This window comes from Stegodyphus dumicola, chromosome 2 (assembly GCF_044657685.1).
Source record: "Stegodyphus dumicola isolate Sdum_Otavi_A_Nest chromosome 2, ASM4465768v1".
Classification (NCBI taxonomy): Eukaryota; Metazoa; Arthropoda; class Arachnida; order Araneae; family Eresidae; genus Stegodyphus; species Stegodyphus dumicola.
Window position 1 is genome coordinate 253,022,318 of NC_140769.1, and position 15,521 is coordinate 253,037,838.

Genomic DNA, 15,521 nt, shown 5'->3' on the forward strand with positions numbered 1-15,521 from the left:
GGAAAAAAATAATTAATTAAGAATGTTAAATAACTGAAAAATCTGAATCTTTAGGGCATCCCATTTTTAGCGACAGCTATATGGAGGGAAAAGTGCTTCATAGAATTTCATTCAAGATGGTATAAATAGTAACTAAAATTACTAACATAGTTATAACTATTTTTTTTTAATTATGAAAGAAATAAATAATGAGAATTAGGCTTACGAATTTACTTTCAGAAGCAAACTTTACAATGAAGGTCAGATCGAAGCTCGTTTTGTAGCATAAGAGCAACAGAAGTAGCTTCTTTAATCCTAATCATGTTACAGATTCCCTGAGAAATGTAGGGCTTCTTCGAGTCTCTTTGTTTTTCGATGATGAATAGAGAGATGTGTTTGTCGATTTTTCGCGTCTTCTGCATTGTAAGTAAATATTTTAATTCTTATTTTAGATCCCATTTAGAATTACTGATATCAAGGACTATGAATTTACATGGACGATACGTAAATATTCTAATCAGTATTTTAATTCGTTTTGCACCGAAGACCGAGTGCATTCTGCTTCAGCAAGTTTTAGATCACACTCAAATGTGCTAAGCATTGTTTGTTTTTGAAGAATGCGAATTCTCTTCAGAAGCAGGGTAGCCGGTGCAACAGATACAGTTGTACTGGGCGGCATTTTAGACTGAAGAAGTAATAAGCAACAAAATTTAGGCGAGGCGCTAAGCATCGGAACTTAAGGGGTGGGCAAAATTTTTAGGAATTAGGGAGGTGCTGAGCAACAAAATTTAGGATCAGCAGAGATTGCAAAGGGCAAAAAAATGTCTAGCACCGCCCTATTTAAAAATACTGAGGTCCAACTAATCTAGGAAGTTTAAAAACAATTGTGTAAATGTCAAAATGTTCTCATTTTAAAATTATTAATCTAATTATAAGACTGAGTGTGGAATATCATAAACTGGTAATATTTGTTAAAAACTGTTTTTCGTTCAAGAAATTTATTCATTGTGAAACATTCAGTGCGTTATACAGTGATATTTAGCCCACCAGCGGCCGAGCGGTAAAGACGCTGAACACTGGTCGTTCGGTCCGAGGTTCGAATCCCGCGAACGGGCTGGCTGCATGGGCGTTTTCGTGGTTTTCCCGATGTGTAACGTGTATACGAGCCAGTTTCCCTCAGAAAGTCCTCCACGAAAGGCATCCCTCAACTTAGGCAGATAGCCCTCGTGTGCTTTGCCATAATTAAATACACCAACCATACACCAGTGATATTTAATTTTACTACGCAGTGAACTACAAAAATCACGACTTAATGACTATAACTCATGAATCATCAGCAAAACATTAGTGACCTTGCTATTATAAATTATAGTCTCATTAAATATAGTAAATTAAGTATCGTATTAATGTACACAGAAGACTATTTTTTTTTTCATTAAACCATATTTGTACTATATGCAAAGCCTAAAGTTTGAAAATTATATTAAGGTAATTTCCATGTTTTACCATTAAAAGCAATTAAAAAATAAATTTTATTAATTCCTGTTTTCTGTAACAGCATAACATTGTTCATCCCTGCATTTCTTTTTTTGGAAAACATTTGTCGTTCTTTTCTCCGCATTATCATTCAGAATTTGGGTTCCAAATAAAGCTCTACATAAGTAATATCAAATATAATGGTTTATATAATGATTTTCAGTAGACAATTGCTCTGTGTGGAAGTGACAGGAACCATGGAAAACGTTCTAAAAATGTCATATTTTCAAATGATGCAAAATTCGACCGAAAACCAAAGGATGATTAGAAATTTGCTCATTAATTTTTTTTTAACATCAGGTTTAGTTTTGTTGATAGTAACCGAATGTTTTTTATTTATAATGTGTATTAGTTTCTTAGCTAAATTCATTTCTCTCCTTTTTTCCTTCACCTCACTTAAAAGAAAGATAGATCTAAGTTCCGCTTTACTTATGTCATAGAAATCCATCTTTAACGTAGCACAATAGGGCAAGCTTAATTTAACTCAGAGTTAAATTAAGCATATGAAATATTTAAAGCCATTCCCAAATTTTCTTTGAAATTCATTCTTACAATGTTTCAAATTTCACCCAAAGGCAGTACATACGACGTGCTAGTAAAATTTCTAACGAAAGTATTTATTGGAAAATTGTAAAACAAATAGAAACATGGCCATGCAAATGACTGTGTAACTTGAGTATACTTATTAATTGATGATGGGAAATAACATCGACGGACACTGAGTTTTATTGTTTCGGGTATAAGCAATGAGAAAGAATAATGTTAACAACAAAACAAAACCTGAAAGGTTTAAGATTTTCGCGACGGAAACCATCGTAGAGAAAATAACGCAAGGAGAAAACATCGTAGTAGAAAACATCATGAGAGAAAACATCACACATCTGAAACACAGTTGGTATAAAATATCCTTAACCCTTTCTGGCGCACTACCTTTTAAAGTTGGAGTTTTGATATAAAAAAAAAAAAAAAAAAAGGTAGGCAGTCTAATTAGGCCTACAGGAGTACACAAGTAAAATTTTGTGAAGATAGCACTTATCGTTTTAATTCTGTGGGTGCGCCCAAAGTGGGCACACGGATTGAATAGAGCTACGAAAAGAGTGCTGAAACAAGCATTGTTATCAATGAACTGACCGATGAGATGCGGAGAAACAAAGAATACAGACCCTCAGTTGTACTAGATTATCGGTGAGCCCGGTCTGGGCACACCTAGGGTTCGCCGTTTGATTTTAGGCAAGATTTCAAGGTAAAAATTTAAAACTAATATAGAATAAGGAGATTAGCATACAGCCAAAAAAATAACATATAAATTTCTTTTCAAACAATTCCTTTTATACCCTAAAAAAAATCTGGACGATTTCTGTGAAAAATGAGGGTCTTAAAAAACTAAACATGGCTAAAATATGCGAACTGGTATGTGTTGATCTGCCATTTACTATAAACAAAGAAGGTTCAGAGTAACCTATAAATCCTTTTTCATTCAATTTTTCTGTGTGTACAGAAGGAAATTTTTAGGTGTGTCCAGACTGGATACACTGTGTCGCAAAGGTTTAACGGTCGACTGAAAGGTTTTGTTAAGGTTTTTTGCGCTTTTGCTTATAAGGTATTTCTCCCACTTCCCTAGCGTGCCTTCGTGTTGTAACGGTAGCACGCTGGGCCGGTATTCCAGAGGTCCGTGGTTCCATTCCCGGCGAAGGCGGTTGCTAATTTTTCATCTCTCTAGCTTCCAAAAAAATCCTAATGACTCGCTGTCTGACATGCTGAGCTCGCTGTCCACTAGTCTGCTGCTACCACTCACTCCTGCTACCCTTTTCTTGTGTTTTTAGCTTTATTATTATTATTATTTACGTGTTTCGCCCCAAGGCACTACACGGAAGGGAGGGATGCCTTCGTGGAGGACTTTCTAAGGAGAACTGGCTCGTAATAGCACGTGGGGCATAGGAAAAACAACGAAAACTTCCATGTAGCCAGCCCGTTCGTGGGATTCGAACCTCGGACCGAACTACCAGTGTGCAGGGACTTTACCGCTAGGCCGCTGATGGGTCCCTAGTTTTATTATTAAGCATCGTTTTCTCAAACTTACGCTGTATGCAATTCAATAAAAAAATCACAAAAATTTTGTAAACAGCAAACCAGTGTACGTTTAGAATTCTTGATTTTTCTTAGTAAAGATGGGTTATAATTTTTTTTTTTTTTTTGTCTTTTTGTTATTACCGTTTTGTGTGTTAACTTGTTTTTATTAAATATCACGTTCATCGCATCCAATTCAATTGCAAAATCAAAATCACAAAATATTTTAAAATAGGATATTTTTAGAATTTCTGATACACAGTCTGGTGCGCTCGAGGTAAAAAATGTTTTATTCCTCGAGCGGTAAAAAATATTTTATCCAGTGCTGTCAGTGCTCGCTTTCAAGCTGTTGAGTCTGTTAATCAAAAATTCGTTAAAGTTTTACAAAATATGAAATAACACAGAATATATAACGTCATTATATGAAAAAAAGTAATATTTTTAATTAGATAGATCATGAATTAAATGCATTTTTACTATTTAAATCAATCCGATTCAAAAGTAAGAAAGGAATGTTTCAAAGAACTGTATGCTTTCAAAAAGCTTAGTTTGTCAGTGCACAACAGACAGATTCCATCTGGAATATAAATATCTTAACTTTTGACAAATGGCAACCGACTGAAATGAAAAGGGAACCGATGCATTCATAGCGATTCGACATAAAATCCCATTTTGAGACTATTTGACCTTGTGGGCTCACAACACTGCTTATCATAGAAAAAAAAAAAAAAATTAAAAAAATGAAATATTCGAACGCAGAATATAGCTTTTGAAACTGAGTTTGTTTCCTTGTTGTTATTGTAATAAGAATGTTTAATAATGATGCCTGTTGAAAATGGTGTAACACATATCGTTTGGAATGATAATAAAGCGAAAAATTTTTTAATTTCTCCCCCCTCACTCAGAAATAAAAACCTTGAAAAATATTCTTTTAATTTATATAAAAATAATAGTCCAATTTTCAATTTCATAATATTTAAATTTAAAGAAAGATTTTAAAGAAATTAGGTTGGAATGGCGTGGGTCAACATATAGAAAATCTTTGTTTTCAACCGATAAATATAGTGGAAACTTTTTCTAGATTTCAGGTAATTTCAAAAATATAAAATAAAATAAAATAAATTTACTCATGATCAAAGATTATGTAATGATAAAAAATAATAATAATAATAATAATAATAATAATAAAAACAGACAGAAAAAGGTATTTTTTCAAATTGATTGAAACTTTCAAAGTTCATGGGATAAAAACAAAAGACGCTAGCCCACGGAATTGCAAAGAGAATGTCTGGTAAATAAATAATAGTGGTGAAAACCATAAGTCTTCAAAAATATGGCAGGAAAGTTTTTTGGTAGTGTTGTGTCAATATACAATGTGGTAATCTTTTCACGAAACAGATACACCAAAGCATCAGTTCATGTCAAGACTAAGATTATTTATGGTGCTTGGTTAGCTGCGCTTACTCGTGTAACATACGTATACATAGTTTATGAAAGTTCAGGGAGTAATCATGGAAACTTATGCGTCTTGCAAACATGTTCCATAACGTATTTAAGGTGGGCGATCTCGATAGCTATTCTGTATGAAACAATGAGTACTTACGTATTCCAGTCGGATATGTTACCGACCACTTACACTACGAAGAAACCCAATGGAAAAGGCGAAAGTTTCTTCCCGCCGCCTTCCACTTAAACGAACAGCGACAGCGAAAAAGGAGAACGAGACTTAACTGGGCAAGTTCGCAAGGTGATGAGTTAATGTCCATCGCATTTTTAATGGGCGCCATTACAGTTTTTAGATAAATAAAAAGTAGGTGATAAATAAATAAATAGTTTAAAAAAAAATTTGGATCGTGAAACGTGAGAAAATCAGCCATGCCGTTTTCGAGATCCGAAATCCGGATCTTCCAGTTGTCAGCCGAATGTGATACTACTTACAAAACGAAGGCACGCAGTGAAGATCAAGAAATTTCCTTATTCGTTTAATGGCAGTTTCAATTCAGAAAATTCAATATGCAATGTCTGTCGAAATGCATATGTCCCTTTTCATTGAATTAAAAATAATAATAATAAATTTTAACAGTTGTTGGTTTGGTTTGGCATATTCGATTACGGTAAAGCACTTGTGGGCTACCTGCTTAAGGAGAGGGATGCCTTCGAGGAGGACTTTCTGAGGGAAACTGGCTCGCATATACCTTAGACATGGAAAAAACTACGAAAACACCAATTCAGCCAACCCGTTCGCGGGATTTGAACCTGGAACCTAACTAGAAGCGTTCAGCGACTTTTCTACTCGGCAACTGGTAGGCACACAACAAGCATACCAGTGGCCGAGTATGGCTTGAATGCAGCATAAGACAATGGATATGCACTTAAGAAGGATGGCCAGTACTGGATGAGGGAAGGGAATCAGAATGGGCTTTAAAGTCAGATATATTGATATAAAATGAGAACACTTGATGGTTTTAACCTGCCAAATCTTCAATATTATGAATTTCTGTATTACTTTATTTTTGTATTGCTTAATAAACATTTTGCATTTGTGATTTTAATTGCTGTAATGTATAATTCATTTTTCTAGGTATTTATAATCTACAGCAGTATCAGACTGTACTTCTACATTCGAGATAGTTCAGCAACTACTTCGGATGAAGAACCTAATGCAGCGTTTCAAAATTTTCAATTGCAAAGTAGTAAGTATTATGTTTAAAATGCTTTGTGATTATTATTTCTGATTTTACAGGCTTTGTTAACGGATGACGTAATACGTAAGGTCAAATCTAATTAGCTATCTACTTTCCTTGCAATAATTCCTTATAAATTATCATGTGCTAACACTGTAGAGACATTAGGTATTTTGGAAGCAGGAGAGATGAAAAATTAACAACTCCTTGGTCGGTACTCGAACCGCAGACCTCTGGAATACCGGCCCAGTGTGCAAACCACTACACCACGAAGGCTCGCCAAGAAGGTGGTAGAAATACCTTATAACACAACATATATTTTTTATTCAAGCAAATGCCAGACATTTGGCCAGTAAGCCAGTCTTGAGCTTGCTTCGCAGAAGAATAGAATTAAAAGATAATAACGCAGTGCATATTGACGAATATCACTATGCTTCTTATCCATGGACTGTCCAGAGTTACGAAGAGTACAGACTGAAGAGTCTTTAAGTCGAATTTAAAAATATAGGCATTCAAAAAATCGTGCTCAGTCAAAAGACGGCTACAGGACGAGAAAAGATTTGGAACAGCTGGCTTTGAAATAGTGAAACACTCTCAGGCCTTTCCCTTAGCTTCATTTGATACGTAGGAGGCAAACCTCCTTTTAAATTCTAATTTAATTAAGAGAATTAAAAGTCATATGGTTATTAGTGGTTTGTAGAATGAGTCGTTCCTTTCTTTGCTAGGAAATGGGCTCTCTGAAATTTCTCTCGATGCCACAACAAGCAGGAATCCACTGCAAGAGTCAGCCAGAGGGTTGAGAATCTTCCTACATTCATAAATTCGTTTGGAAATGCAAATTTTATTGTTGGAGATAGCCTGCAAAGCGGCTTTGCTATTGGACCATAAGGTATTTCTCCCGCCTTCCTAGCGTGCCTTCGTGGTGTAGTGGTTCTGCACGCTGGGCCGGTATTCCAGAAGTCCGTGGTTCGATTCCCGGCGAAGGCATTTGCTAATTTTTCATCTCTCCGGCTTCCAAAAAATCCTAATGTCTCTACAGGACAAAATAATGGCCCGGAAAATTACTCTTTCGAGCGCTTAATTGATTCAGTGCTATAAATATAGCTTCACCATCAAAAGTGAAGTATCTCTTCCCACTGCCTTATATAATGCAAAATGGTTACAATAAATTCCTGCACCAGCTCCAGTACCTCGCTCAATCATGGATCCATCGGTGTGAACATGGGTCCAGAGGATGCTGGGATAGCTTTTTTTAGTAGTTTCATAAGCGACGGCTCTGATCTGGGAAGTAGACATCTCATTCTTATCAATTTTCTCGTGAATTTCAAGACAAACACGGAAGTCACCGTATTCAAGAGGACACAAAGCCACAGTCATTACATTGATTTCTCGAAGAAGGTGTAAACCTTCTGATAATTGATAACCAATTTGATTGAAACCCACTTGTGTCTTTAATTTTCTATCATTATTAACATTGTAATTCCTCCAATATTTATTATTTGGGAGCCCGAAAAGTTTTTGAAACACATTGCAGCATTTTTACTAATGTCAGGAATGAAAGGTAAAATATTGGTTAACGCTTCCATAGCCGCTATGGGGGTGGATTCAACTGCACTTGTTATTAGGCGTCGACAGACGTCGACGTATTATCAGCGTACAAAACCTTCGACGTACTGATTGAAGCAGTCTCCGAAACTTCATTACTGTAATAACATAATTGCTTAAATGAACATTTATCAAAGTTTCTCTGCTACACCCCCATCGGCAGCCCACCAGGGGTTTCAAAATCGGAAGTCTCTTTTCAGTTTTTTCCTTTATATAAGAAAACGTATATTATTATTCTAACCCTTAATCATGCAGCTAGAATTTTAGAGATATAAACGCAACTTATATTATTATTCTAATCCTTAATCATGCAACTGACTTTTAAAAACTGCATTTAACATAACTGCAGAAAGAAAAATTCAATTTCAGTTCCCGCAATTACGATAAACCTTTCTTCATTTTCATTAGGAAAAACGTCTTAACATTTGAATCCTGGATAATCTAATTTAACATGGACATTCTATATAGTTATCTTTATAATGTTATTTTATACATTAATAACTATGCTTGTGAGTACTAATATTTTTTGTCTCTGTTGTTGTTGTGACTAATCTCACTTGTTTGGCCTCAGCAGAACAAGACCAGGAAATTTTATCGCGGCGAGTAATACATGATTACATCTGTCGTTGGCAAAAGCCTTGGGCACCATATAGGGTGAAATTACGATTCTGCTAACGTATACCCAGTTTTGATGGAGAGGACCCGTCTTCCTCTACCACCAACCTCTCGGGAGGATTTTTGAATCCCCATACATTTTGTGTGCCACCATGCAGCAAAGACAATATACAGTTACAAGCATCGATGCCTTCTCCGGGATTCGAACCTAGGCCCTTCGGTACGGTAGTCTGAGGCATTAATATCTATCCCCTTTCAGCGGTTGTTTCCTGCACTTTGCTCTGGCTATATCTAATATGCAGTATTATTTCTAATATTGTAGTATTATATACAATACTGTATATATAATGTACAGTATTATTTTTAATGCTGTAGTATTATATACAATACTGTATATATACTTATTATTATATCTAATGTACAGTATTATATAAAGTATACAGCAGGGATGTCAAACTCATAAGTACACTTGGGCCAAACAAACAAGGTTTAACTTTAGGCGGGCCGAAAAAAAGATCAATATTCATAGAAACGTAGATTTATTTCGAAAAGATAATAGAAATAGAAAGAGTGCACGTGTCCCCCAAAAGCCGAAGGTAGCTGAACGCAAGCTACTCACACGCATTTGTAATTTAAGTAGTGTGTGTGTCAGCTCGCTGTGAGTAATCTAACAACACTGCATAAATTATCGTTAATTACTTAGAAGTAAACATTTCATTTTTTTTTTCGTCGATATGTTATTTTATTATTATATATTATTATTTGCCGATATATTGCCGGGCCGCAAAAATATTTGTTGTGGGCCGCGAGTTTGACATCATGGTATACAGTATTACCTCTAATATACAGTATTATATCTCTAGAGTCTTTTTGGTCTCCTATTCTCAACCTTTTTGGTCTCACGCACTCTTTTCACTATTGCTAGAATATCATCCCCTTTCCTTTCCCAAAACTCGAAAAATAAATGTATACATTTAAATGTAGATGATTTTTTAATGTGTTTTATAAAATAAATCACAAAAAATGTAGAAAATGTTAATAAATACCAGAATTTGAATAAAAGTCATTTTTTATATTCGTAAAATAAATCTAAATACTTAACGGCTAAATAAAATGTTGATCGCATTTACCCCCGAAACTGTGAAATTCCCACAGGAGGTAATTCTCGCCCTGGTATAGAATCTCTGCTCTAGCGATTATGTACAGACTTTTAAAACACAGTTATATACTTTTTGTTTGATATATTGCTTTATTCTTGATCAAGGTCTGTTGGAAAGATTAAAAGGATATCAACGTAGAAAGTTAGCAATAACTTTAAAACTACACTTACAGTTTCGGTTCTATAGCCTATTGCACCTATAGATTATCTAGATGGATGTTCAGAAATCCGACAGCAATCGGACTTGAGAAGTGCCGAATTTTTTATAGTTATATATGCAGTAGAAAATGACTACCTGCATAGACTTGCATATTCAACAACAAATGCAAAGTAAATGAAATATCAGTGTTCACTAGCTAAATGAAAGAATTCTACAGAATTTCATTTCAACCGAATAAAATAATTGTAGAAGAATTTTAATTTGGCTAAACAGTTCCCCTGAATTTTAATTAAAAATAGATTCTTAGAATTTTGGTTTTTACTGTGTGCAGTCAATAGTTTTCCGAAGCAGTAAATATGAAACATTAGCTATGCCCTAGCCGGGATTCGATTTCCAGACCTCCCGATTGCTACCCGGATGAACTTATACCACATAAGCACGGAGGAAGAAAATACCTTATAACTGTACCCTTGAAAAAATGTTAGCAAATGGACTGTCAAGATTATCATCTTCGTAATTGACATTATCATCTTCATGACCATCCTCAGCAACAAGAACCGTTTCAGATTAGGAAAGAAATCTTGATTATGGTGCTACCTAGCTATGGTAACACACCTAGCTGACTTGCAAAGTTGATGGCAGAGGACTGCCAAGTCTAGACACCGCTCCTGAATTTTCCTAGCTATTTTCTTGGATATATTGTGCAGTGTTTGTTCATATACTTGGGTTTGCAGCCGTTGATTTGCTAGTCTGTTGTCGCCGCAAGCTGTTTTAAGGACCTTGACGATTTCGTGGCGCCATTTTGGTATTGTGAAACACTTGCTCCATGGCCTTTCAATTAGGTATTAACGGCGATGCTTTGCCAATAGAGGACGCCTATGAAAATCTCCTTTTGGACTCATGTCTCTTGGCCGAGGACAAAACTCGTGGATCTTGAAGCCGTAGCTTGATACCGATCGCGTCAAAAACAACTGCCACTGACGCAAGTGATTTTAGTGATATCTTTCTTGACTTGCGCTAGCAGAGCCTCCCGATCTTTCTCTAATAAATTTAACTTTTAGCAAGTAAATACTGACGATTCCATATTCCTTACAAAATTTCGGTGCTTTAGCCCAGCCAGCAGTTCAGTTGTCAATGTAATTAACCTATCAATTATCTGATTGTTTCTGACATATTTTCCTCATTTTCTTCGATGCTTTCGTCTTCATCACTACCTGTACAGGCATTTCTCTTTGGACTTTTTAACCACATTTTCAATTTCAGAAGTATAATGATTAACCTGTGGACACCTTATCATCAACATAATGTTCGTTCAGTTAAAACATCTTCATTTGCCCTTTGACGGTATCAGGATTAATTACGGCTTTAACATAAGCTGGACGTTTTGTGTAAGCTACTTTTTTTGGAAACTCTAACTTCAGTAAAGTTATTTTCAGTGTCTTCGTTAGAATGAGAAGTAAACATTAAACTTTACCACAATTTATGCGATCCATTTTTCAGTGTTGACGTTTTCACAGACTTCCATACATCGGCAACATAGTACACCGGAATCCTTAACGCTGAATTCTTTTATGAAGTTATTATGCTGGAATGCTTAAATTAACTGAACTCACTAGATACCTCATTAACAGGGGCCTATACTTACATTTAATAGAACGTTTAATACCACTCTCGGGTGATTGAATGTGCATTTTGGTGGCAGACAGACAACAAAAACATTATCTTTCACTACATCAGATTTTGGTTGTGCTGAGCAATTATCTAGAATAAGAAGTATTTAAATTAAAGGTCTAGCCCAATGCAGTTACGGTGTACCATAGCATCAAGAGCAATACATTTCTAAACCAATCCAATGTAATACCATTGGCAACCCACCCTTTCTTATTCGCACGGTAACGGCCAAGAAACTGTGCTGGCCGTTGCTTCATCGCCTTCATGGCCTTCTGATGTAAACTTTTTCTGATTACAAGCAACTTATATCTATATTACATTAACACATGCAGCATTAGAACAGCATATACCAAGACACGATCTTTCAAAGATTGAAACACGATGATTCTGTACCTTCAGTTATCAAAGTTTTCTTTTCTTTTTTTTTTTTTTCTTTTTTTTTTTTTTTGTTTTGTTTTTTGTTGTTTTGGCGTACAATTCCAAAACAAGGCAGTGTTGTCAACATTCTACCCTTATTCAGGCCTAAAATGATCAGGATTAAGTAATTTGGGATTGACTATCTGCATCTTTGTCTGCTGAAAGTTTTTCACAGCACACCGCACGAAACCGTGAGCTGTATCGCGACTAGTTCATTTTTTTGTAAAGGGAATAGTTGGGAAATTATTCATTCTGAAGCAATTAATTCATTCTTATGTTATTCATAGATAATAACATAATTTTCAAGTGACTGAAAAAAATTTCAAATAACAGTGTAACTAAATGTTATGAAGTGAACGATTTTTCACTATGAAAGATCCATACTATCCTTCTTTCTGTTAAGAAACAAAACTGGAAAGAATATTCAAAAATCCATCTGCGTTTCTTTCACCTAGTGGCAAAAGAAATAGATGATTTTACCCACTAAGATATATACTTGCTGAACAAGTCAAGACATATAAACTAGAAAAAATTTCGAATTTATTTTATAGGGTATGGCCTGCTTATGCAAATTAACATTATTAGAAAATGTAGCATGAGAAATTTTGAATTCAACGTAAATAGGATCTCATCTATTTGATAACCACATAAGATATTCCTCCCGCATTCTTGGTATGCTTTCGTGGTGTAGTGGTCTGCATGTTGGGCGCGTATTCCAGAGGTCCGTGGTTCGACTCCCGGCGAAGACGTTGCTCATTTTTCACTTCTCCTGCTTCCCCCCCAAAAAATACATAATGTCTCTACAACCATAAAGATGTAATCGAAAAAAAAAAAAAACTAGCCCCATCTAACAATTTATCATTATTTTGGTGTTTTAACTCAAGAGGTAACATGATCTGGAATTACACCAGTAAAATGTAGTACATACCTAATGCAAATAAAAAAAAATTAGTTGAATTACGTGAATCTGCAATCTGCTTAATTTCTTTCGAAATGTTTTAGAAGTGCAAATTTTGAAAGTATGTCTGTTTAATTACAGGATATCAACCATGCAATGTCCAACAAACATTTAAACCTAAAATGGAAAACATATCCGAGGATGAACTACAACCTACGCTCGTGCACTCTGCAACGCCAATTCAAATCGACCAGTCAAGTGCACTTTCAAATGACAGAAGCTCGCCTACTATGGGACAGCAACAGCAAAACTTAAATCCAGAGACATCGCCATCTTCAGAAAGTGTGCAAACTCTGAAACCACCAAGAAAATACAGAATACTGAAATTAATTTTGTAATTAATTATGCCATTCTATATAAGACGTTCGAAAATTTGGTTGGTTTGAGACAATAGTCTGGAGGAAAATGGAAATCTTTAATTTTTATTAATAAACATTACAATACGTGATTTAAAAAAATTAAGAATACTTAGTGTAGAACATGTTAAATCAAAATTTAATTTAATTTAATTAAATAATTTTTCAATGCTAATAGAATGGATCAAAATTTAATTTTGATCCATTCTATTAGCATTGAAAAATTATTTATTAGTTATATCATACAAGGAAACTGGAGTGAAATTCCTATTATTCTAACTGACATAGATTACAGCACATCTAGATATTCAAATTATCTAGATAATTTGATTGTCTTTTTTTGCCTTACGGCAAATGTGCATTTGCTGTAAAACAACTGAGGCATTCTATTAGATCAAAGGGGCAATTTACCCAGAAGGGTTATTAATTTCGTTTTGGCATTTTGCTTTGGTTCAGTTTTCAAATTGTTGCCACCAAATATTGCATTATATTTAAAGAATTTAAGTAATGAAGAATCTGTATGAATGCATTTATGTTTCTCGCGCTGTGAAAAAACAACGATACCCAGAGACTTCAAATTTTGAATAACGTATATGGGCATCTCGAAGCCCAAATTTGGAATTAGTTTTATTATCTATTTGATATTTTGTAAACATTTAACGAATTTTTGATTAACAAACTCAACGATTTCAAAGCGAGCAATGGCAACACTGTACGAAAAAAAATTTTTTTTTTATCTCCAGAGTGCGAGAGTTTAAATCGTAAATTCTAAAAATACGATATTTTTAAATTGATTTGTGCTATTGCTGTTGAACTGAATTTTATGGCTTAACTTAACCTGTAACACTCTCATATTTATTAATAATAATATCTTGCAACTGTGCCTTTGTCAAGAAATAAGCTCGTCTGCTTTCTTTCGCTTCCAAATGCGTCATTAGGTTAACTGTGATAAAACATGGGAGGTTTATATATGTCTAACGGAAGGGATACATTTGCGAGAACTTTCTAAAATAAATTTTTCACATCATTTAATTATTTGCCTATTACCGGCAAAGTATGGAATCCAGCATTCTGTAGAATACCTAGGCATTTCATAGAACGCCAAAAACTGCCGGTGATGAATGAAAGGATTAAACATTTCACACACTGCCGAGTCATTCTTATAGAATGCCAAATGACAAACTTGAGAAGTAAACTTGCGAAGAACAAACTCCGATTCGTTTCGAATATCGAAACTACTTACCAGAAGTTAACAAATGATGTAAGAAAAAAAGCCAAAATAACTACTAAGAAGGAATTACAGATTATGGGTTGCTGAAACACTAAGATGTGATTTTATGGAAAACAAAAGTAAATTCATTTATCCTGTTAGAGTTGGTATAAATACAATAAGCGTTACGTTATGAACAATGAGTTATTTCACTACTTCATGAAACACATGCTGTTGGGCACAGAAGACGTGATAGAATGTTGAAATAATTTTCAATCAAATACAGAAACGTTACACATGATGATACTGAACTGCAACCTTGGTGAGCTGTGCCAGAAAAAGCAAAAATGTATTAAAAAGGGCATTGTTGTGAAACCTATAATTTTTCTAAATTTAATTTAATTCCCTTAGACAGGTAGATCTTTTGATTTCCAGTTTCAGCCACATATAAAATATAAATTTTTTATGGTGTATCAAGATCATCTCACTAATTTGTTTTATGTGTACTTTGAATAAAAGTTTTTTAATGGCAATCATTCATTATTTTTTCAAAACAACATTTGAATTTTCGAAGAATGAATGCCTTTTTAATAATAGTAATTAATTATCATAATTTTCTTTTTCATACTTTGTCTAGAAAGTATTTATCATTCTGTAGAATTCATCGGTATTACATACAATGCCTAGATAAAGCATATAATAATTCTGATATTTCATATTTTGCCTAACAACGCCAGGCCATACTATAAAATGCCTAGGTATTTTATAGAATGCTGGTGTTTCATACATTTCCGGTAACATATACATCAGGAAGGTAACAAAACCTCTTTGTAACTGGCAAGTCAACAGCTGGAAAACGAACACAGAGTGAATTATTAATATTTTGTGGCTTTAGTGGTTCAATCATTTGTGCGGAAAAGTTGTTATTATTTAGTTTTCCAAATAATCAGCTCTCAGAAATGATTTCAATTAGGATGATTTCTGAAACGATATGCCGAAAAAAATATGCCAAGACCTTGTTAATCGAATTGTTAATAAAATAGTACCTTTGCATATTGTTGAAAGTTTTTACATCAAGAGGTAATCTGGCAAATTAGTTGCAAT

General features: G+C 34.5%; 1 protein-coding gene across 1 annotated transcript; it reads left to right on the forward strand.

Moving 5' to 3' along the window:
- The first annotated feature begins 315 nt into the window (after positions 1 to 315).
- Positions 316 to 14,950, forward strand: LOC118203493 (uncharacterized). Its single transcript, XM_035375777.2, has 3 exons — positions 316 to 402; positions 6,164 to 6,275; positions 12,933 to 14,950. Exons 1-3 carry the CDS (start codon positions 355 to 357, stop codon positions 13,187 to 13,189), a joined length of 417 nt encoding a protein of 138 aa, XP_035231668.1. The 5' UTR covers positions 316 to 354; the 3' UTR covers positions 13,190 to 14,950.
- Positions 14,951 to 15,521: the final 571 nt, after the last annotated feature.